Raw genomic sequence first — 24,404 nt, forward strand, 5'->3', positions numbered from 1 at the left:
TGGGTTCTAAATCACTTTCTGTGGTGTACATTAACCCACTAGCATCACCTCCTCCAAGTATTTTACATGAACTTGTACATGTCCTCGATGATCCATATTCATGAAGGCAAAATCGACAGTGCATGATATTTGACTTAATTCTCAGGGCATTCCATTCGTAGGTCAACCTTCACATGTGCACACATTTTTATCAATACAAAGCTATAACAGACCCAGTGTGCTAATGAGACAGAAATATACGAGACACCATGGTTTCAAAGCAATTATTAAAAAGTACTTAATGAGTTAAATGTGTAACTTGTGATGTTAATATTTTATGACTAGAAGGATTCATGAATGTTATTGTGACTGATTCATAAAGCTCCTACTACGGGAGAAGTGTAGGTAAAGAACTCTTGGAATTGAAAATAATACTATACTTCTGCTATATTGAAGCACATAAATCAATGTGGTGTCTCCCAGCTGTGTTTAAACTCTGGTTATTTTCAATCTAAAGATGAGCTGTTACAGTTTGAGAGGAATCCACTGAGTTTGTGAAATTTGTATTGTTATCTATGCTGTGCCAGATGCCAGATGACATCAACTCAAGGAATAGTTCGAATGCAATCAATGTATTTTACTGATTTGCTGATTAGAGTTTAGATTAAGATTTCAATTTGGGTTTCTATTTGAGGCGTCACTAAAGGTTTGCAATGGTGAAAATAAAACGAAAAGCCTTCATTTCATGTTATTAGGTGTGAATTTGAGCTTCTCACTTCAGCATGATTCATAGTATAAAGACAAATTTAATCTGGACTGCCAGAATGACTGTGTACAGCTGACATATTGTGATTCCACATAAAAAAAAAGAAGAAAGAAATATATTTAGACTGTTTTGCAATCGAAAGAAGAAAAAAATATGCCTGGAATAAAAGTGTGACTGTGGGAGTGTTATGAATTTATGCTAAATCCTTGTGTAGCATAAAAAAATAAATAAAAAAAACGCAGCTTCCTCTTTCGGTGCAGTTAATCCTCACCTGTGCAGCTCTGGCTGGAAGCACTGCAGCAGCAGCAGCTTGTGTGCACGTGCGTGTTGGTGGATGTATGCACATGTTTCATACCTCGCAGATGTCCTTGAGGTGCTTGATGTAGTGTCTCTCCGTGCTCATGATCTCATTGATGACGTTGGCTCTCATCTGGTCTCGGTTCTGGAGGGGCGAGCCCAGACACAGGCAGTCATTGGTTGGATCCAGGTGCCCGTTCTGCACCTCGCTGGTCCCCTCGGCTGGCTCCGCTCCTCCGTCCTCCTGGTTCACCCACAGCTGAGGACAAACACGATCACGCACACATACACACACCACACACACGCACGCACACACACACAGAGCCACATGCACTTGGATAAGAGATGTGTACTGTTGAGTGTACTAAAACAAAACAAAACCATCATGAGTAAACAATTAATATTGCTGTAAAAACTTTGCATGAGTGTCACTCAGGCACTCTTCAGTATGAGCATGAATGCACACACACATACATAAACACACGCCTCACACACACAGAGCTTCACATGGACGATCTCCAGTAGCTTGGACAGTGAGTAAAACTTAGAAAGGTTAGCTGCACACTGCCCAAGTGCTCCAGAGTAATACATACGATAGAGAAAGAGTCTTTCCAAGACTGAAGATATTCTGAGAACGTTCAATGCACTGTGTGTGACTCCAACAAAACAAACCAAAGAAAAAAAAAATTCACCTTGCCCACCCCGCTACACATATGCATGCACATTCGCGCACGCGCACGCACACACACACACACACACACACACACACACACACACACACACACACACACACACACACACACACACACACACACACACACACACACACACACACACCTCGTGATCTCCACACGCAAGCACGCACGCATACGCTCACTCACAGACCCACATACGCAGTGTATTCCACTTTCGCTCAGAGAGGAAAAGGGCCAAGTGAGCGTGGTTTCAGATGCCCAGCAGCCAACACCTGATGACACACAGTTTGCCGAGAGAACATCAAAGAACCGACGGGTAGAATGCCAAACACAAGATGAGGAATGTAGCGCCACAGACAAGCAGAGTAACGGGTGGTAGAGCACTGACTGCAGACGAGAACTAGTAGCGCAGCATTAAGACTGAGTATTAGTCAGAGTCAATAGTAAATAGAGTACTGAAGAAGAAAAGGATTCATGTTGGAAACAGAATCTTAAAAATTATTCAGAAATCCATCTTATTCTCCACACACATTTGTAGAATTTTACCTCCCAAAAAAGCCGTTAGGAAGACATTTAACATTTAGCTTTACTCTTGACTCCTCAGTTCTACCTCTCTATCGACCCCGTTGAGGAATGGTGTGATAACGTCATGGGCACGTTAATGTCTGGAAATGTTGAGGGTACGTTGCGTTGGACAGACTGGAGCGGGCGGGTGGGCGGGCAGGCTGGATGGGTGGATGAAGCTGGGAAAAACGCACCTTTGACGTGGTGTTTTGGAACCGTGGAGTTGCTATGGGGTTGATATAGAAAACCTGTTTTGTTTGGGGCTGAGGAGGGTGGGGTTCCACCTTGGAGAGAGAGAATGACAGAACAGAAAGATACTTTTTGGTTGACAGTCAGTCAGCCTGTCTGCCCTGCCCTCTCAGGAGTGATTATGGAAAGGGTGGAGAGGTGGGAATGGCCATGAGGAGTGTCTGGGGTTGGGAAAGGGGGGGGGGGTGCTTTAATGTGAATACCAAGGGTGCCAATTCTTCCTTTATTGAATAAATATCACCTCTAGGCAAACTGCAAGGTACATGCAAGTACTCTGCATGGATAATATAGAGGTCATTGTCAAATATATGGAAAAACCTTAAATATCTCATTAAAAGAAATGTCTTAAAAAGATTAACCCCTCTGTATTTTACTTGTTGTGTCAATTTCCATTGCAGATTTGAGGCTCAGATTGTAGTCAAAAAAATCTGCCTTTACAAAGGTACAAATGTTCAGTTTCTTGAGAATATCAGACTGTCGTTGTTTTTTGTTTTTTTTGGGTTGCAGTTTGGAGTGGTGTTGTCCTCGACCGAAATTCATTGCAGTATCAAAAAATGGCAAAAAAAAAAAAAAAAATCAGGAACACCTTTTAAAATAATATAGTTCAAACTAACACCACTGCAAATAGAAGCCCAAAATAAACATGTGTAGGTTTAAATCCTCAAAATTAAACTTTAAAAAAGAAAACCTAAAAAGTGAACGTATAGGTGAAAGAATACCTCTCTTGCTGAGGCCACTAAGTGCATGTCTTCCACTGAGATTTCCACTTTCAGCAGAGGGAACTTCGAAGCCCCATTGTGGCGTTACGCTCAATATACATACATCCTGTACGGACAGCTTCCAATATCCAATTAAAGTACAGCAAGTCAAAAGTGTGAAATAATAAGCTGTGGCTCCATGAAACTTGTGTGCATAGTGTCTTTAGCTGTGATCTGGGTGACATTACATAATCATGATTCAACGTGAAGATTGTTATTGTACATTTAATCAGATTTCAAAGGTAAAACACGGAGGTGCTGCCAAGCTAAAAAAAAGGGGGAGTGGGGGAGCTCCTCGTCGTTGTTCCATTGTGCCTGAAGACATTCAGCAAGCTGATCTCTGGAGTCTTAATTACTGTTAAAATACAGCATTATTTAATTGTGTATCTGTGGAACAAGCATCATCAGTGTGTGTGTGTGTGTGTGTGTGTGTGTGTGTGTGTGTGTGTGTGTGTGTGTGTGTGTGTGTGGGTGCGTGTGATTCTTTTTGTGAGTGTGACAAAAATCCTTGTGCCTGTGGACTTTCCAATGTGTGTGTTCATCAGCCCGAGCGCATATGTTCATGTTCCTCCATCTCTGTGTGTGCATGGGCGTCTGTTGTTCCTGTGCTCGCTGGCCAGCCATGGCTGCAGCTAACTCACCCGTACGAAGCTGGCAGGAAACCATCCTTCCTCCTCGTCAATCTGGCCCCACCACCAGTCCTTGTTGGAGGCGTCCAGCACCTTGATGACGTCGCCGGCCTTAAACGCCAACTCCCGGTCCGCCATGGTCACATGGTCCCATACCGCCTCAGCGTTGACGATTGAGCCTCCACTTATCAACTGAAGACATTTGAAGAAGAGACAAGGGGACACCTTATGCTTTATTCTCATCACCTGAAGCCACCACTAAGACAGGGATGAACATCACACACTGATCAGAACAATACACAAACCACAAGACCTACAACAGTGTCTCAATCAGATATGACTATGTCACACTTCATTAGCTTAAATTTGTGCAAATTGAGCTTGATAATCCCACTCAAGATTCCTAATGGTGCAAATACACACTCTCACAGCCAGGGCCTGGTAGCAGCGGCTATGGAAAGGCACTGCCAATACACCAACACAATAGCCAACACAGACCACAGGACACTCCAGGCATGTCAGTTTCATTAAGACAGCAGAATTCAAACACGAGGCAATGCAAAGTGTCTCATAGAGGAGTAGGAATACAACATGACCACAACGCAATGCAACGACACGCACGCAACACACACACACACACACACACACACACACACACACACACACACACACACACACACACACACACACACACACACACACACACACACACACACGCAAAGGTCTAGCTGTTAGTAGAGAAACAACAGTGTTCAGCGGCACAGCACCAGTCTCCACACAGAGACGCTAATTGGCCCATCATGACATTAGAATAATTACATGTGTTAATGTAACATAAATGCTGAGGAGCAAACAAATGTGAAGGGATAATCTGCTTTCCTTCATGTCACTAAGGCTCGCTGTTTTATCTGCAGCACTGTCTTCCACCTAACGTAGAAGGATGACTCATCAAATCTACTCTATTGATTTCAAAATCATGAATTAATAATGTGGACATTATGCGACACTGAAAGTAAACGTTTACACCGTGTAAACCGTCGGTGAACGCGCGTGATGGGCATCGGACGGTTATAGTGAGGGGATGAGTATTCCTTGGAGATTTGTGAAAAGGCTAAAGGTTGTCCTCGTTTAAAGGACAGCCGAGAGGGCTCTGACATCATCACTCTGCAGCGGCGCCATCCATCACACCCACGACAGGAGTGCACACCCATGCATACGTGCGCACGTGCAGCCGCACTCCTCCAACTTTGTATGCACTACAGCCGTGTACGCATCTGTGGCACAATTCCAAGTGTTTGTTCCAATTGTTCTCTCCGAAGCAGTGTTCATCAGCATTCTCCCGGCCAGAGAGCTAACCATGCATCCGGTCCCCGGGGCCGTGGGCAGATTAGGCAGCGCTAACCGAGCCTGACAGGAGACACTTAGGCTCTAGGTAAGGAGTTATCAAAAGCCTGGAGACTCGGATGTCACATGGACAGAAACACAATTAGCCTTTAACTAACTCGTAGAGCTTTGCACATTAGGCTGAAGCGGTTTTTAAATTAAGCTATAGGCGTTTTTTAATTATTCACAAAATGAGAAAACATGTTGAAATTCCCCCTCATCATTTTCACTCAAAAATGCTATTCCACCTTCCTGCTGATGTGGTGTGTTTGCAAGAATGCTCTTGAGAAAGCAGATTGTGAGTGCCCTCGTGTGCATTTGTGTGTTTTGCATGTGTGTGTTTGTATTCATCTGAAACTCCCCATGAGGACCTCGGCTCTGAGACTCAGCAGCTCCGCTGGCCTCTTCAACCTGTGGACAAGCCCACTTCCCCCGATAGCTCACAAAGACAGCTACAGGGTGGGTGGTGGGTACAAGCCAATCAGAGCCAAGGGAGTAAACACAAGGAGGGACGTGCATGTCTAGAAGAGAAAGAGCAGCCGTCGTCATGGTGACAGATGAGGATGCTTCGCCGGTATTGACAAGATGATGGGCGAAGGCAGGGACACTTTGCGATGTACTATAACGTTTTCAGGAGCGTGTGTGTGTGTGTCTGTGTTTGTGTGTGTTTGTGTGTGAGAGAGAGGCGCCACACAATTCCATGAAATAATAAAACATCTGAAATGAGCAAGTCACAATGAAGTGATCATTCGCAAAATGCAAAGTCACACTTTAGAGGTCTCTGCATGCAGATTTACACGCATCAGAGATGCAAACCAGGCACGTCTGTTTGATCAAGCATCCCTCTGGACTGGGAGCTGGGGTAACAATAGCTGGATCCTATACCTCAAAACTCTCCACTACAGGAAGAGAGGAGGATTACCGCAAAAACATGTCACACTGCCATGGAAACATGACCAATGAATAGTGCTTAAAAACATTAAAACATCATCACTGATTCAGAAGAGGGGATTTGATTTAAATAATCTATTACACAATCATATTTAAAATTAAAAAGAACTTGTAGCAATGAGTCAGTGCAAGTTAAATAAGTTGTACTTGATCATCACCATCTGATACATGGACCCTCGGCCTAAAACCGTCCCACAGAACAAGCTCAGTGAACAGATGAGCCCTGGCACTGAGGTCAGTCTTGCCTCGTGCCCTGCCCATCCTCCCCAGAGCACCACTCCATTTTCAGCCCCATTCACTACAAACACAATCTCTCCATACCCCATCAATCTGCTGTAATACAGGCAACAGACAGAAAGAGCGACAGGCAGAGAGACAGCGATCCATTCACGGCCAATGTTCCTCTCTTCTCAGCTCTCTCCTTCCCCTCATCCCTCCATCTCTCTAATGAGATCAGTACTGCCCTCTCCAATATATTGCATCCCCCCATTTTCCCCCTCTCTACAAGTCTGAATAAATTAAAAGCATTACATAATCAATCTTACCCGTCCCTGCTTTAGAACGGCCCCATACCTAGCTTGATCAAATGGCATACAGTAAACACACAGAGACCAACGCTGAGAGGTCTTGCTCATCGTTACCTGTGTCTATCGTGGCTATAATGACCTATGTCATCATTTTAGTTACACTGCAGTTACAACATCAAAGATCAGAGGGCTACACGGTCCCCTTTAAACCGCAAAATCTGTATTTGGGTCAATGCAAATGAATGCAGAGGAATATAGCCCCTATACATTTGACACATGTGACACTGCTCTCTGTTCAGAATTCCAACACATTTTTAAACACAGACACGGAGCACAAAAAGGAAACATTAAAGAAGAGAAGAAGCCCATTCACTTGCTTATATCATCTTTGCTGCACAACACATCAGCATTCACTGCACTGGCTGATCCACTGCATTCCAACATCCTCCTCTGTCTCTAGCCATAGCACAGCACAGCTGCAGCAGAGCACCTATAGCACACACACACACACACACACACACACACACACACACACACACACACACACACACACACACACACACACACACACACACACACACACACACACACACACACACACACACACACACACACACACACACACACACACACACACACACACACACACACACACACACACACGCCTTTAGCCAGCCTTACCATGTTTGTGGCATGAAACTGTTCGGAGAGTGTATGCATGGAGAAGTCCGGTTCATACAATCATGATAATCAAATCCCTCTTTTTTTTCTTTTTTCTTTTTGGAAGATGGGTGAGGTGTTGGTCCTCCGCGAGAGCCGAGTCTAAGATGTCAAGTAACAAGCTGCTGTATTCCAGAAAGAGGCTTCTCTTTCCAATGCACTGAGCGAGTCTCGCGGTCCGTCCTCCCTGTGTCTGCCAACCCTGTTATGTAATACACTTATATCCTGAGTCTGGGAGCCAATCAAAGATGCTCTGCCTAAAAACCGGTGAGGAATACACACATGCTCACTCATACACACACACACACACATCCTCGCACACGCTGTTGTCTCCCTTGCACACACCATCTGCACATTGACACTTCTGACTGCACAGCATTTAACGGAACTCTATTAGAAGGCACCTGCCCTGGAGGAATCACAAATGTGTGAACACTTGGGACGTGTGCAGGACTCAAGATTCAGAGAGGAACAACAGATAACACCCACTCAAGAATACCTCTTGCACACACACACACACACACACACACACACACACACACACACACACACACACACACACTACTTGACACATGCTTACATGTGAACACACATCTGCACGCAGCCCCTTCTCATCACCTCTACCAACGAGAGCCGCAGCTACTGCAGTATGCATCATGCTCTTGTGACATTTTGATTTTTATATATATATATATATATATATATATATATATATATATATATATATATATATATATATATATATATATATATATATATATATATAGAGAGAGAGAGAGAGAGAGAGAGAGTCCTGTGGGGCATCTATAAACGGAGCATGCTTGTACTTTGTGCCACAGTGAGGAAAACACCAGCCCACATGCCAGGGCATGTGATGGAGGTATCTGTGTTCATAATACATGGCTTTCAAACATTTCTCTCCACACTTACAGTTCAACATTTACCATTTTAGTACACACACACACACTGAAAACACACAGCACTTCGCCGTGAGTGAGAGCGAGAGAGAGAGAGCAAAAGAGAGAGAACAAAAGAGAGAGAGAAAGAGCACATACAGTATCTTTAAAAAAAAACCTGAACCAATCTACCATCCCTATTAATAGGACTGTCATGGACAGCTCTGGGACAGGCTTTTAGCATATCTATTTCTGACATTCATTCAACATTCATGACACCTGCCTCCAAGCCTTTATTATAGACCAAACCACTGCACTTCTGAAGAAAATGGGAGGGAAAGGGAGTTTTGCCTGACATTGATATTTCATTTGAATGCAGGCATGAAGATGCAATTTATATTTCCCACTATTAGGTGTGATATTGTGCCAAATTCAGAGGCAGGTGTCACGTTGAAACAGTGCAAACAGGAGGGAGAAATGTGAATATTGGGGGCTATGAAATGGGAGCTGAGTTTAGCTGAATCTAAAATGGGGGAAACCTGGAGTGACGGAGGCCCTTCCTTTATTAAGGCCTGGCCCTGCCTGCTGCTGGTTACTGTTCAGCTGAGACTACAATGCTCCTCCAGAGTCCGCCGTCAGCAAGCACGAGCCTCTCACTGGCATCGCTATTCGCTACAAATATCACATTAACTTCTGTGCAGAGATCACTGCACAGCTATGAGCTGCCATATTGTGGATGTGGCTACAGTGGATCACAATAGAAAAACAAGTCCTGACGCAGCATGTAGGCTGTGGTTAAAACACACACCATCAGATCTTTTTTTAAATTATTATTATTATTCACCTAACAGTCTAATTATGACAGAATAAAAACATCAACGAGGGGGGGGGGGGGGGGGGCATGTTTGTATGAATTTCCAGTGAGCACAGTAAAGGTAGGAGCACCACAGAATCTGGATCACCGACCACCACCAGACAACACTATAACTACCACAAACGGTGAGAGGAGACAAGACATAACGGAGGATCGGGGAGGAGGAGGAGGAGGAGGAGGAGGGGGTAGAAAAGTGGGGGGTGGGTGGGGGGGGGAGAAACAGAAATACATTATGTTGTACCAACGTCATTCATTTCAACGCGTAGCCGCGATGGAGCGCCGGGTGTCCCCGCTCTCGACCAACGCGCACCGCCTTTCTCTCCTCTCCCGAGCGACAGAGTGGTGCGCTGCGAACCGGGCCCCAAGCGGCGCAGATCCATTTAACGTGTACCGAGGATGAACATCAACAGCACGTTCACAAGCACCAACACCGCGATCACCGTAAACACCGCGCAAGTCTGGACGTCCAAGGCCATGGCGCAGCGCTGCGGGCCGATGCTGCCGCCGCTGAGATGCGCTCTCGGTTTATTCCGCTCCCCGCTTCTAGACACGCAGCCTCAAAGCGACCGAGAAATCCTCCGTTACGCCGAGGCAAGACTTGAAGAGGAGGAGGAACAAGAAGAAGAATGGAGGTAGAAGAAGAAGAAGAAGAAGAAGGAGGAAAAAAAAAAACCCCGATGCCCCTACGTATCTTCACACTACGCGATGCAATTCATAAAGGCACGGGAAGAGATGCATCATCCTCACCATCATCATCGTCATCAGTCTGCACCGCGATTTCTCCCCGCTAGTCAAACACCTGCCGGTGTTTTCGCCTTCCTCCCTGTAAAAAGCGAGCGACTCCCGGCCCGGGGCCAACGGATCCTCCGAGCAAAACAAGAGAGCGGCTGTCCGCGGGGTGCCTGCAGCCGCCCAGCAGCCTTCCGGGGGAGCGGGGACCGGGGGACGGTCGGCTGTGCGGCGGGGAGGCGGTCCTGCGTTAACGGCGGCGATCAGCGCGCTCCTGCCAGACTGCCGGCATCAGCCATCACCTACAGCCGGGGGAGGGGCTCAGCCAGCCCCCTCGCTGACTACATCGACCACTGAAACCAGAATCATAACCTCATTCATCTCCCACCCCCGATCTAAAAATACCACCGTGCCGTGATTTATCATTTATCATTAAGGGCTGTGCGATGAAGGGGAATAAATGTCATCATAATGGATGCATGTTCCTCAGAGTGATCACCATCTTATAATTTTATTGGCATAATGTCAGCGTCTTCTGCAGGTTTATCAGTGGCCACACATTAATCTGAGTGCGCTTGTCCACTTGATATTATATTCAACTGAATTTCCATTTTGTACAACACGGAGCCACCTCAATGTGCCCTCTCTAGAAGTCATTCATTTCAAAATCATCTACTCAGTGGTGTGGTCCAGCCCTATAGGACCAAGGTTGAGAGGTTACTGGCCTTCACCACCCCTCTAAAGTTAAGGTTGAAGATGCAAACTAACTCAATAATTAAAGTTGATCGGACTCCTTGAAATAACACAACAACACCTTTTAATTAGCTCTGGGTTCTCCAATACCATCAATCACAGCACAGCTGGAAACATTACAGGGGTATCAGTGGGCAGGTTGTGTATTATCACACTGTACAGGCACAACTTACCCAGAGTGCTACAAATGATAACGTTACAAAAACATCACGTACGAGTGAGTAGCCGCATGGAGCTGGATATTACATTTATTGGAAATTTAAATTTGTCCTGATAACTAAGGTATTCCATTAAATGTGGAGAAGAAATATAAAGAAGGAGCTGAAATTATTATGGGAAAGATTTGAATGATTATCCACCGATGATCACATGTTGATTCTACCAAAGTAAAAAAACAAATAAAGAGTTCGACTGTTTTTCTTAAATCAGTTTTTGGCAGGGGGGGTTCCAACAAAATGTTGCAGTAGTAAGACTGTATGTTTTATGGATTACAGGAAATTTGGATGGATTACAGGAAAATCTCCTCAGGAAAGCTGCCATATTAGACCATACATTGTGAAAGTCCTTATATGTCATCGACTGGCCAGTGCAGCATCTCCGTTTTCTTCTGTCTCTTTAAACCTCTCCCTCCTTCTCAGCCTTCATTCCTCTGATTGGTCATCACCCAGGAGGTCTCTCTATCAGTTTGCTCACAAGGAGCATCATTTGCTTGTAAGTTGACACCAGACTCAACGACTTGCTGGCTGTTGCAGTGCACTGAAGAACATTCCCACATAAAGAGATCAGCTGACATTGAACTGATCATTCAATAAGGGGATATATTTACTATGAACCACATTTGAGCGTAAAAGTGCACACAGCATGTGAAAGTGTGGCAACATATTATCATACAGCAATAAGTTCAGCGAAAAGAAAAAAAACATTGATTTATTTACAGTGCAAAGTTGACACAGAGAAAAGACTTGATAATTAATATTGGTAGGTGCCTAGATTTTGTGTCAATGCTGCTTTCTTATAAAGCCATTGGCAGCCAGATTAATGTCACACACAGCATTAATGTAGTTCTTCAGTCACTGACAGATTATTCCACGTCTCCCTTTCACAGGATGTGACTTGTATTGTACACTTTTTACAACTTTACTACAGTTGGGATTTGAATGAGGGGGCCACACACTCAAGGTCAAGAGCGCCACCAATGCACCACTATTGGCTGTTCAAATAATCCAAATTACAGTTCGAGAAAGCAACAAAATCAACTGAAGCAGTAAGACTTGCCAATATCAAAAAGATGTTCAGACACACACAGTAGATAGAAGCAATACAAATATAAACTGCTTCCTAATTGACACACAGGTTCACAATATAAATATAGTTTCGGCTTTGTGTAATGTCAAAGGTCACAAATGAACCATGTGATGTTAATATAGTTTAAAAAATATGTTTGTCAACAGAAGTGGAAGGTACTGCGGAACAGTATAATGGTATTTATAGCCAGCCTTAAATCCTGCTTATTACAACAGCAGGCCAGTGTCAGTGAAGAGGTAAAGCATCCACATGTCAGTATAAACCTGCTGCAGCTGTTCATTCACAGGAAAAATGTTCTCAACTGTCGCTTTTGCACAAAAATACATTATCAAACAGGTTGCAGGGCCAAGAAACAATTGGGCATTTGGGCAAATGTATCAGTGTTGGAAGTGTACTGAGCATATCTATGACTGGTGGCAGAGCATATTGTGTTGCAGGGTGTTTATGGATGCTTTGACACTTAAAACTCCACATAAAGAAAAGTGTTACTGGAATTGACTGAGAATCCCTACAAACGTCAGGTGATAACCTCTTTAAAGAAGTGAGAAATATAGGTTTTACAGCCGCTCTCAGTTGTACAGGAGCGCCATGTTTGGTATTCAGCACCTGGTTTGCAGGCGTTCTTTCAGGGTAAGTGTTGTCAGTGACAGGACAAGATGCAGGGATGCATGTTGTCATTATGGTCGCCTTCATGTGCACGCTGATAGCTAAGGTGAGCATTATATAGCATAGGAGTACATCTCAGCTCCTTATTGTTGGCCGACGCGACGTGATGGCAAAAGAAATTCATGTAGGAGAATCACTTCATCATTCTTCATCCTTCACACCGGCATCCACCTATTACACCATCCGGCACTCACACTCCCGAACTACAATGTCTTCACATTCAGCTGAGAGCTGGGATGGATCAAAAGACCTCAGAATAGGTTTAGAAGAATAAAACCAAAGGAGTGCAATATATCAGTATTTTTAAAGCCATAAATAATTTCCAGGGCACTTTCTACACATACATGCTGATAAAAGCAAAGGCTCAGTGAAAGCCCAGCTTTCAGTGAGCAGAGAGGAGCGCAAGGCATCACAGCTGAGATATGACAACCGTCCTCAAACAGGCTTTTTTCCCCACATTTTGCACTTGTGCTTGTGTGTCTGTGCATGTGTGTGTGTGTGTATGCATGCGTGCGTGCATGCGTGTGTGTGTGTGTGTGTTTGTGTGTGTGTGTGTGTGTGTGTGTGTGTGTGTGTGTGTGTGTGTGTGTGTGTGTGTGTGTGTGTGTGTGTGTGTGTGTGTGAGAAACACAGAGCGAGCAGATTACATAAGCCTGCTCTACCTCTGTGGGCTCCCTCTCCAATCTCCCTGACATTTAGACAACAAAGGTCACATCTGAAAGTCTAAATCTGCGCAGACACCAATGCTAATATACTCATGCATATACACAAGAGGGCAAGAGTTGAGGGTGGTTGCAGAATATCTCCCACCAGAAAGAGGATCCCATGTTTAATAAGTCTGTGGTTACCAAAAGAGCATTATATTCTACACAAGTCACATCTCTTTCAGGATTTCCAATGTTATGCACTGATGGTTTTAGTGTTGATTTGAGGCTAATGATACAAATACAAGCAATCAGGCACTATAAAATGTAATTATATCTATGTCAAAACCATCTGAAAGGACTAAAAGTTATTAAGAGGACTTATACAATGAGAATAAATACATCTTCTTGAGTATTAACCAATACGCCACTTTGTGCTTTTTACACGGCCTCGTTTTTTTTTTATTCCCACAAGGAAATGCAATACATTTCTGTCATCATTATAATGTTAACCTTGGTTTTGAAGCTAAGTGCAAACAATAACTTGACATATTTCAACCCCCAACTATCAGTATAATTTACCTCCATCTTTAATCATTAAGAACAAAAATGTCTCCTGCATAAACCTTTGGAAGCCCACACAGAAAATTCTTGTAATTTCTCAGTGATCATACTGTATCAAAATAAACTGCAGTAATACTATTTTCACAATTTCACTGAAACCATTTTTTACTCATTGTTGGATTTATCAATAGATATTTATTTTATATTTCCACAATCAACACAGCAGAACAATCATTTCGCACCATGTAATCAAACTGGTTTTTGAATGTTAAAATCCTGCTAATTATTACATATTTGAAAGTTTTTACCAGGACCAGGACTTTGGTTGAAAAATTTTTTCAACCAAAAACAAGCAGAAATAAAATTTAAATAAATAAATGAATCTGTACTTTTTTGTCATGGTGAAACTTTTCTGGCTCTATTAAAAAAATTTAATTTGAATACTAAAATCCATCTAAGGAGAAATTCAATTAGAACATATGGTTAGATGAAGAGGAAATATTCATCCAAATGGTTAAAATTGTGCATCATGATGCCCGAGGGCATGAAATGCTCGCCTTAAACCCAAAAGATGGATAAATAATCAGGAAACTTTTGAGGACTAGTGCTAGTTGAGAGATCAGAGAAGCAATGTAACCAGTGGTTCAAATCCCTCTTGTGGCTCTGAGAGCAAGGCTCTTAACCACCGACCCCTCAGGTGACATCATACTGCATGTAACCTTGTGCCAAATCAAACAAAGGCAAATCACACGATCAGCTGCACGGATCCTGGAGGGGGCAGCCGAAAAACACAATGTGAAAAGTGCTTCTGCTTGTGCATGCACATCATGAGCCTGACATGATGCAATTACAGCTAGCACTCTACCAAACCGACAATTTTGTGATCTCACCATTCGTCCTCCCGTGTACAAATGACCTTGTCCTCCATCCACAAAACCAGCAGCAAACTCAACACTTGACTCGGCCGTCTTTTCCCACGGGAGAACTATTCCAGTGAAAGCTGAATATCAAGGTCCAATTAAGCCAAGGGGAGGAGATAATCAGGCCAATCTCGTGTCCCCAAACTGGACTCCCTCCAGACATCCAGTGCACCTCAATATCCTGCTCATCCATACCCCACACAAACAGGAGCACAAAGCCTTGAATAATGCTCAGCTGATGTTGCGCTGACAGAAAAGAAACAAGTAATACTGTCACAAAGCACCAATTTCCAATGTATGCCTCGGGGCAAGTTCTATAATAGTTAGAATCCTGGATGGATGTAGGCAGGAAGCGCCGCTCTTGAGACAGCAGTCGTTTGCTGCAATCCTGACATCATCCATCACAATGACACGCACCTCGCACGTGGAAGTCAAAGATAGTATAAATATAATGCAACATTAGTAAAGCATTACTTTAATAACTGATGACCAAGACCACTTCAAACGGACCACAGATTAAACTGATTTACAAAATAATAAAAAAAATTTCGGTGTGTAATCCATGAGGCGAACGCAGCTCCTAAACTTTCATATATACAGTAGTTCTGAAGAAAAAAAAACACATAATAACTATCTCTTATGTCACATTTATGAAGTTTCAATTAAATTTGGGATGGTAAATATTTCATGACATTTTCAGCAGATTTTGAACATGCCTTCAGTGGTTTTATCCTTCCTTTCCACTTCAGATTGTTTTTTTTTTTTTTTAGAATAGAATAGAATAGAATAGAATAGAATAGAATAGAATAGAATAGATTATTAATCCCAGAGGGAAATTGATTTTTCCACTGCTCCACACAAGATACATATAAATAAAGATGAATAATACCAAATAAGACAGGATAAAAATTGAAGAAGTAATTTTAAATATTAATATGCACAAGGCTTAACAGTGACTAAAATAAATACAGAAAGGATGGATTTTTCCCCTTTAAAAAAAAAATCCTTGTTATTTTATCAATTCTTGTGGTTTGAGCTATTTTTCTCATTTTAGTTATTTGGCCATTTTTTTAAAAAGCCATTTTTATCCGAGAGATACAAGTCATTTTGAAAACGAGTCTGGAGTATAAATACATAAAACGCAGAGAAAATATTTATTTAGGTATAATTTAGTGAAAGCTGCAGGGAGCCATTAGAAATGTGTCAAAGAGCCACATGTGACTCCAGAGCCGCAGGTTGCAGACCCCTGTCCTCGACCTTTCTGTCGTGAGGGGGCAAAAGCTCATTCAGCTCTGGGATCAACTGCCCAACATTATTATCTATTTCATCACCATTCAAAGTAAGTACTGAGCCGGCCATGCCTGCATTCTGCTGTCCAGCATCACATTCAGATCATCTCTGAAGAACGGTGGACATTTCAGAGCTTGCAAATGAGGCTGTTTGTGGTCAGTAGGTATTTCACTAATGGGAGGCAAAGCCCACCACACCCATTTCCCCTCCAGTCTGCTCCAATTCTTTTCTTCTCCTCCTGTCCCCACGGCAACCACACTGACTTCCTGCTTCCTCCCAGGCCCTGCAGCCACAAAGCGCCCTAAAAATAAATTGCTGGACTTTTCCTGAACGCAGCTTTGTCACCATTGTTCATCCATCAGCTGTTTATTCGTTCAGCTCAATTTGGCTTTCAGTATTAAGTCAAGTCAATGGGTCAGAGCATGGACAGATTTGAGAAACAGCCCAAGACAGCTGAGGCAGAGGAGAGAGGCTGTGCCAAGTAGGGTGAAGAAACAATGGTTAAATGCATCAAAAAGCAATATCATGCCATTCCTCTGTCTCACAGCTTTGGCAGAAATATTCCTGCCCAAGCACGATGTAGCCATGGGGCCAGAGAAGGAGAATCGTAATTTAATGATGAATCAGAACAATATCTGTGTGTTCTGAGACGGTGGAACAAGATGAATCCACCCTGCGACTGTGTTCTCCGTGTCGGCCCCTCGTGAGACTGCGTAACATTGTGCAGCTCCAGAAGAACTGAAGGCAGAAAGTCTGTGAATAAACACCGCCTGAACTTAAGGTATAGGAAGTCTCTTGTGGAATAAAACCAGGTTTTTGAAGACAAGGTTGCTGGGGAGAGACACAAAAAACTACAAGCATACTTGATATACCCTTCACCCGCAATCCTCACTTATGCGACAAAATGTAATGGTGCTGTTGTGATTAATGAGAGAAAACAAAAGTGTATTTGTGGCATTTATAGTTGTACACAGAAGTCCAAGTCAACACAGTCCTTCTGTACCTCTATAAAGAAACTAAATGAGATTGAAGATACTCACATTACCACTGTTTGGATTAAAGAAAGCAGTTGCTGGCTGCGGCTTCATATTTATCCCACATTCTCATGAAAGGCTGCAATTTTCTCGTCTCATTGGAAATCAAATATGCACATTCCCCCAATTATATAGCTATTTCTGTAGACATGATTATATTGTGTACTACATTTTATTAATAATAAAAATGAGACATATAAATGATGAGATAATGAAAGCATTTCACCCACTCTGTCTCTAAAAAGTAGGCTCTTTCTTTTGGTTTTTGACTCCTCAACTCTAAGCTTATTAAACCACCTCCTCGAAACATCTCAGGAGTGGAGTGATTTAAAGGACCAGTGTGAGAATTCTGTTAAAAAAAAAAAAAAGTTACATATTCTCATGGAGGCAAAACAATCCCTTCTGCTAAAATACACTGTAACAAGCTCCCCGAACGCAGCACAGCAGCTTTCCGCAAACTGAAACAAAAAAAAAAAAACAAAAACAAAAACAACAGGCATTAAGGAACTCTGTTGAATCTCCAATCTAATTTTTTTCCAGTTTCTGTTTCTGTTCTGCATCAGTGCAGACGTGTACTTAAATAATTGGTCATTTGAGACCCCAGCTGTGGCACGAGGAATAAAGCCAAAGGACCTTTGCGAGGATTTGGTTGCTTTTTCTAAACCAGCAATTGCATTGTTGCTGGTTGTGAGCGTAGTGAGCGTGCTCGCTCATGTCACCATTCATCAGAGCATCGCCCGCCACCTGCGGCCCCAAACAGTGGGGAGGGTAGAAAGAGGAGCCCTTCTATTTTTCACGAATTCTCTGACAGCAACATTTACATGCCTTGTTTGGCCTGTGTTGGTAAAATATTGTATATTTAGATTTTTATTGTCACACTTCTGGCATCACCTGAGACACGGGAGTCGGGCTACGAAGAGCCCACTCCCAATGAACTGCTGTTCCCCTGGATTTGGAAATCCGGGTGAACGGTGCGGAGGTGGTTACAAAACTCCACCTGCCCTCTGAGCAAGAGCGATTTCACATTCTCTTTGCTTCCTTGCCACAAGAGCTCAAAAGCAGAACAGCAGATTGAAATGCAAAACTCTGCAGTGAAACCATATTTGGGTGAAGGCTTGTTTGGTATTCTGTCTTTCTGAGTGCTGTTCTTTTAGTTGATAGGTCGGCTCCTGCCATCAAAGACTTTGCTGACTGCACCTGATAGCGTGCAAAACATTCCCAAACAAGCCCGTCGCCCCGAATCCACAACGGCACTCGGGCACGGACGCTCGCAGAGACTTGCGTGCTATCGCACATAGAAACACCATGACCGCAGGAAGCAGGTGTTTTTCACAAACCTAGAGGGGGGGACTTCATTTGAGGGGATGAGAAAACAGAGAAGGGGGTGATGGAGGGAGGGAGGGAAAGATGATGAGCTATATGGGGTCAGTATGAAAAAGGGAGGTGGGTGGAGAGTGAAGACGAAAAAGAAGAAAGGGAGGTTGCATAATACCTATATGTGATTCAGGGTATTCTGTGATGCCGCATGTGGTGGAGCAGGGAGTCGGGGAGGTCAGAGGCAGAAAGTTAAGCTAAATAATGTATACAAGAAGTGGCAGCTGCCATAAAAATCCAGCCCGTCTTTCACAGAGGCCTGCAGGATACATTCTAACTAGCAGAACACTGTAGAGGCAGTTAGCTTCTGTCTCATTGTGTCACGCCAGCACAAAGTGAACAACTGTAGAGCTTTGCATTTTATTATCATTACGATTGCTCAATTGCATAGTTAGTGTTAGTGGAAGCTTGGCATGCTCATGAGGTGATGTACGTATTTAAAATATGATGACTGGCTTGTTAATGGACTTTTTTCACAACCTTGGCGACGACATCATCATTAGATTCAGGTCTGCTGAAGCAAGTAGAGAACTAAAACATGCCGGACAGGGGCTCTCGAGGACCGGAGTTGGAGACCCCTGCTCTCGGCCAAGACCACTTCTGTACATAGTTGAAGTGTGAAGAGAATGATTTTCACCCCCTCCATTCAAACACAACCTTGTGCCCATTGGATGAGTCACTGGCGGTCCAGCATTTTATGTATATTCAGAAAAACTACATTATACTTCATGCCAGTTGAGGTCAACTATGAATAGGATAGGTTAAATCTGGAGAAATATCTTCCCCAACTGATCAATATAGCACACTTTCTATTTCTTTTCTTTTCTTCCTCCTCCCCACAGAAAGGTTTTGGACCCACAACCTTCTCCCGATGAAGGAGGAGTGCTAACCACTAACCCACCGTGCATCCCTTCTGAAAACTGTCCTGGAAGGAAAAGGGCTTCAAAATATCCTGGTTTTATTCTTAAGCTCGAAATAAAATGCAAAACAATTCTGTTATGAAGACTCGTCCAAAGTTCCTCCACAACATGTAATCTGCAGCTATTGGACGAGTTTAGTCCACGTCATTATTTGTCACAGGGAGTTTACAGTGAGAGTTTCAGGCTTCAAAAACTGGCTGATGTGAACGTTTACATCTAGAGTTCAATAAAGACACGAAACATGACAACTGGCCGATGTCGTTGACATAAACAATTTGAGCCTGATCTTCGAAAAGATTTCATGTATATTGCACACATACATGTGTAAAATCTTATATATATATTCAATATTCCGCATTTACCTTATTGAATAGAAAATATTGAACCTGTGTTTTAATGTGATTTAAAATGTCTAAAAATTGTTTATGACTGCGTTGGTTTTGGTGCAAATAGACGCAGTCTTTAGCAGAGATGCTGCTGTTGTAGTGGTGAGAGGCGTTTCCTCATCTGGCTCCACACAGCTATTATTGGCAGACTAAATTAAAATATGTTTTCTGTACTGTTCTCTTTTTTCATTCCTGCAATCTTTTCAGAATCTCCTGTGTGTTACTAAACAGCTATGATTTTGTCACTTTCATTGTTACGTACCAGCCACTTATGGGCTCCATCTAATCACGAAGCCTAATGTGTAGATGCTGTGAATGAATGCAAACAAACAAATAAACAAACAAACAAACAAACAAACAAACAAACAAACAAACAAACACACACAAACACACACACACACACACACACACACACACACACACACACACACACACACACACACACACACACACACACACACACACACACACACACACACACACACACACACACACAAACAGATAGTTTGTTAACATTTATGTAAAGAGGGCTGAATTCACACATTTTAGCACACTTTTTACAGGACTGTAGTAAATCAAGCTTCATTTCATGCTATTCCGAGAGGGAAGAATGCCATATGTCTATTTTATTGGATGCACATTGTTTTTTGTTGTTGTTTTTTTTTAATTTTCATCAGAAGCTGAAGTTGTGCATGAATTCCCTCTGAGTTGATGAAACTGCCTGCAGCCTTATCGGCAGTACGATCTGTGGATTTCCAAATACGGGGTATTGTGTAAATAGGTAAACCAGTTTAACGGTTTAGTGAGAAGTCATCCATGCCATGAAAGAGAGTGTTAAGTATAAGGTTAAGAGGGAAAAAAAGATGCTTCACTCACACAATCACACACAGCTGTGATCTTCAGTCAGGAGTGACATCACTGCACTCACTTTGTGCACAAATAAATCATTTCCTCTGCTTAAAACCACTATTATGCACTTGTTTGGCAAATCTCCCAACGTAATAAGAGGACACCGCTGCACAAGTGTCTCTGAACGTGAATGGGATTTGAAAAGACTGGTTCAATTCATTTTTGGGTCAAAATGTGCCAATGATGAATCATTCTAAATCCCATCATTTAAAATCTTTGCCAAAAAAATTGTGAAAGTGAAACTTTTATTTGAACAAATGCAGTGGCACCATATGCACTGCAGAATTAAACCTGATCACAATCCAATATACAGTATACCCAATACAATGAATGTTGACGACATAGTGAAAAGAGAGGAAATCCAGTAAATTCTACATAAAATTTGTACCTGTCATGTAGACTTTACACTTGTTCACATTTATATCACATTAGCGACCAAAAGGCGACAATTTTTGACTTAGGACCAGACAAAGTGTTTTCCCCTCATATCAAGTTGTCAAACCGCAATGAAAATAAACAGTGCATTACACAAACAGTGGACACTGACGGCTGAGGGTAAATCGGAGCGAGAAACTGTCACAAATAATCCAACTGGTGCTGCTTAACAAGCTCCAAAGTGCTCCAGGCTCAAAACAGTCTCATAACAGAAATGACTGCATGTTGTGATATCAGTGAAGCCATCCACCAAAATATCCCCACTGTCCCACAGTGGCAGCAGCATGACAGAGTTTGAGTGATGAACTTGTACAAATACTGGCCCTGATGAGATAAGTGCTCCGAGAAAGCACAGACACAGATCCGTGCATGCACAGACATGCATGACCCCACAAAACACGAAGCCTAATGTGGAGATGCTGTGAAACAGGATTCACCAGTGAGTCAGGGCGTACAGACACAGCCCAGCTCTTGCAGTACTGGGGAACATGCAGCTATCCAAAACTGAAAAGAGCTTTTATGTGGAGGAAAACATAAAAAAACTAAAACTTCCTTTCTCTGGAGTTACATAAGACAAGTGCCCTGAGCCCCAGTCTTCAGAACATAGAGGAAAAACACACTGACATGTCAGCATGGAGTCACATGACCGTGCTGTACACCCGTGACAACACCAGCACAAATACACACACTTTGGAAGAAAATACCTCAAAAGGTTTTGCTATGACTACCTGCTGAAATCCAGTTAGTGACACTTTTTATTTTAATCAGAGCCCTCCACCTCTCACTCAACAACATTGGCTGCTGACTGAATAAAATCAACACATATGTGCGTGTACCATCGCAGGGGAACGAGGTTAAATGAACTGCTGAAAGACCACAAACTGTAAATGTGGTTGTTTTGCACAGGACCTATTCTCTCTCTCTCTCTCTTTTTTTAAACCAGTTCCTAAAAAAAAAAAAAGCCCCGGGTGAAACAAATGCTACACATTCACAGTGTGTCTGACGGAGACATCACAAGCTGGTGCGATTCATTCCTCACCAAATAATGAAGTTGTCAATGCAATGACTCATGCATCCTGACAGATAAATTCTCAATGCACTGGAGGAGCATGTGAAGTGTGCACATCACAGGGCGTATGGTAGGGGCTAAAGGCCTAATACACAAAGCAGACGGAAAAAAAAAAAAAATTACATCTCTGCACGTGGTTGAATTAAACGAATAAAACACATGAGCACAACTGTGTACGTATGAGAACTCATTCATCTCAACATTGTCCTTTCTTTCCCTCTCTGCCATATTTGCCCAGCTCGCCACTGCCTGCTGACTCATGCGTTCATAATAAATAGATTGCATTGCATAATATGATTATGCCCAGACAGACCTAGGTTGGCCCAAACTTAATCATATAAGATTTCTGTTGAAACTCTTAATCTGTATGGAGCCTTTAATAAGACAGGCCCTCTTTTTTTGACACGTTGACAGCAGAGCTTCGGGCAGAGCATTAGTAACACACAGGAAGACTGTCCTCTCATCTGCATCGGAGGAGAGGAGAGGAGAGGAGAGGAGAGGAGAGGAGAGGAGAGGAGAGGAGAGGAGAGGAGAGGCTGACTGGGGGGAGAAATCCATTTAAATGAAAGGGAGAAGAGAGGCGTCAGCATTAGCACTTAATCCACTGCAGTGAGAATGCTTTCTCTCTGCCTGCGGCCTCTAAGCCTGAGATGTCATCCAAACAGGAAGATTGTAACACACACTACTCCGGATCTCAAGCAGCAGATCCGACCATGACGAGCCTACGAGATCCACACAGCTCTCAACCATTCAGCTGCACTGCAGAACCGTTGCCGTGCTAATGCTGCATTACTGTTGTCATGCCAAACGCAGTCACATGCAAACGTAAGCACACGACAAGGAAACTAATCATCAAACACTTTCTCTCCAAAACAGTGGCTGTTAATAACTCTGTCTTCTGATGATTTATTGTGATTAATAAACAGATCCCTACATTTATAATACCAAAATACTCATGGTGGACAATCAAACATGAGCTTGAATGCAGTACATTTGGGATTGAACTTGTCCAATTTATACCGGATCGTGGGAACTTTGACACCATCATCCTTTAAATTTCAGCCTGCTGCACATGGACGTCTGAAACACAAACACACACGAGGCATTTCCAGTGCAAAGTGTCCATGTTCCCTACCCCAGGGGAGGGCCACGACAAAAGGGAGCATCTCTCTTCCCTTCTCTCCCACCCCTTTTTCTCTCTCTCACCCACACACATTCTCGATTTAGCTCACGCTTAAAAAGGCTGCCTAAAGATAGAAGCACAAAGATGAACAGGAGCCAGCGAGTGTCATGGCAACAGGGTGCAGTGGTTCACAAACACTATTTGGATCAGTAATGAAAAGTTATCATCAAAGCCTAAATGCAGTAGTGTCACTTCTTTAAGCGCCCAGTTTACATATTTTTTTTAATGTCTGGGCGAGTTCGCACCGAGAACCCATAGTTCCCGATTCAAGAACTGAGGAGAAAACTGTGATAATAAAACAGGTTGCTTACTGTAGCTTATGCAGTACATCACAATCAAACCTCAGTGAGTCCTTCAAGAAAGTTTGATGACTACATAAAATATGACCTCTATTCCTTTATTTTGGTTGTAGTCTGTTAAATTACTTGGAACATTTTTTATTTATTTTTTTAAAATCAAGGCTGAGATCTATCTATGGAGCTATGTAACAAAATGACATGGAAAGCCCTGTGTGCGTGTGTGTGTGTGTGTGTGTGTGTGTGTGTGTGTGTGTGTGTGTGTGTGTGTGTGTGTGTGTGTGTGTGTGTGTGTGTGTGTGTGTGTGTGTGTGTGTGTGTGTGTGTGTGTGTGTGTGTGTGTGTGTGTGTCCATCTTGAATGGCACATTTTTAGCTCTAATTTCTATTTTTATGTATCCAGTGATATTTGGGTCTATCATGAGATTGATGCACTTAGATTTGTGTGTACACAGAAATGGGTTAAGATTTGTGCCAATTTTTTTGTGAACATAGAGAACAATGTGTGTATAATATGACACATAGCATGACTGGTACAAGGTCCTGTAAATTTCTCAGGCAGATCTCTGTCATTTGTTCTGTTCTGACAAACAACATTTGTCTTTAACTTTGCGCTGTATTTGCTCTCAGTTTAGACTGG

The 24,404-nt window shown here is 42.9% G+C and overlaps 1 protein-coding gene across 3 annotated transcripts in view; it reads right to left on the reverse strand.

The window, feature by feature from the left end:
* Positions 1-24,404, reverse strand: part of LOC308134456 (rho guanine nucleotide exchange factor 9-like) — a 46,876-nt gene that overhangs the window by 16,248 nt on the left and 6,224 nt on the right. For 2 of the 3 annotated variants that reach the window (XM_080502196.1, XM_080502198.1), the window contains exons 4-6: positions 3,950-4,129; positions 2,496-2,585; positions 1,101-1,301 (exon numbers count right to left, since the gene is read on the reverse strand). In XM_080502196.1, the coding sequence (XP_080358322.1) occupies positions 1,101-1,301; positions 2,496-2,585; positions 3,950-4,129 (471 nt within the window). The remainder of the gene's footprint in view (positions 1-1,100; positions 1,302-2,495; positions 2,586-3,949; positions 4,130-24,404) is intronic. The other variant, XM_080502197.1, reaches the window with a different exon arrangement.

This window comes from Blennius ocellaris, assembly GCF_963422515.1.
Source record: "Blennius ocellaris genome assembly, chromosome: 9".
Taxonomy (NCBI): Eukaryota; Metazoa; Chordata; class Actinopteri; order Blenniiformes; family Blenniidae; genus Blennius; species Blennius ocellaris.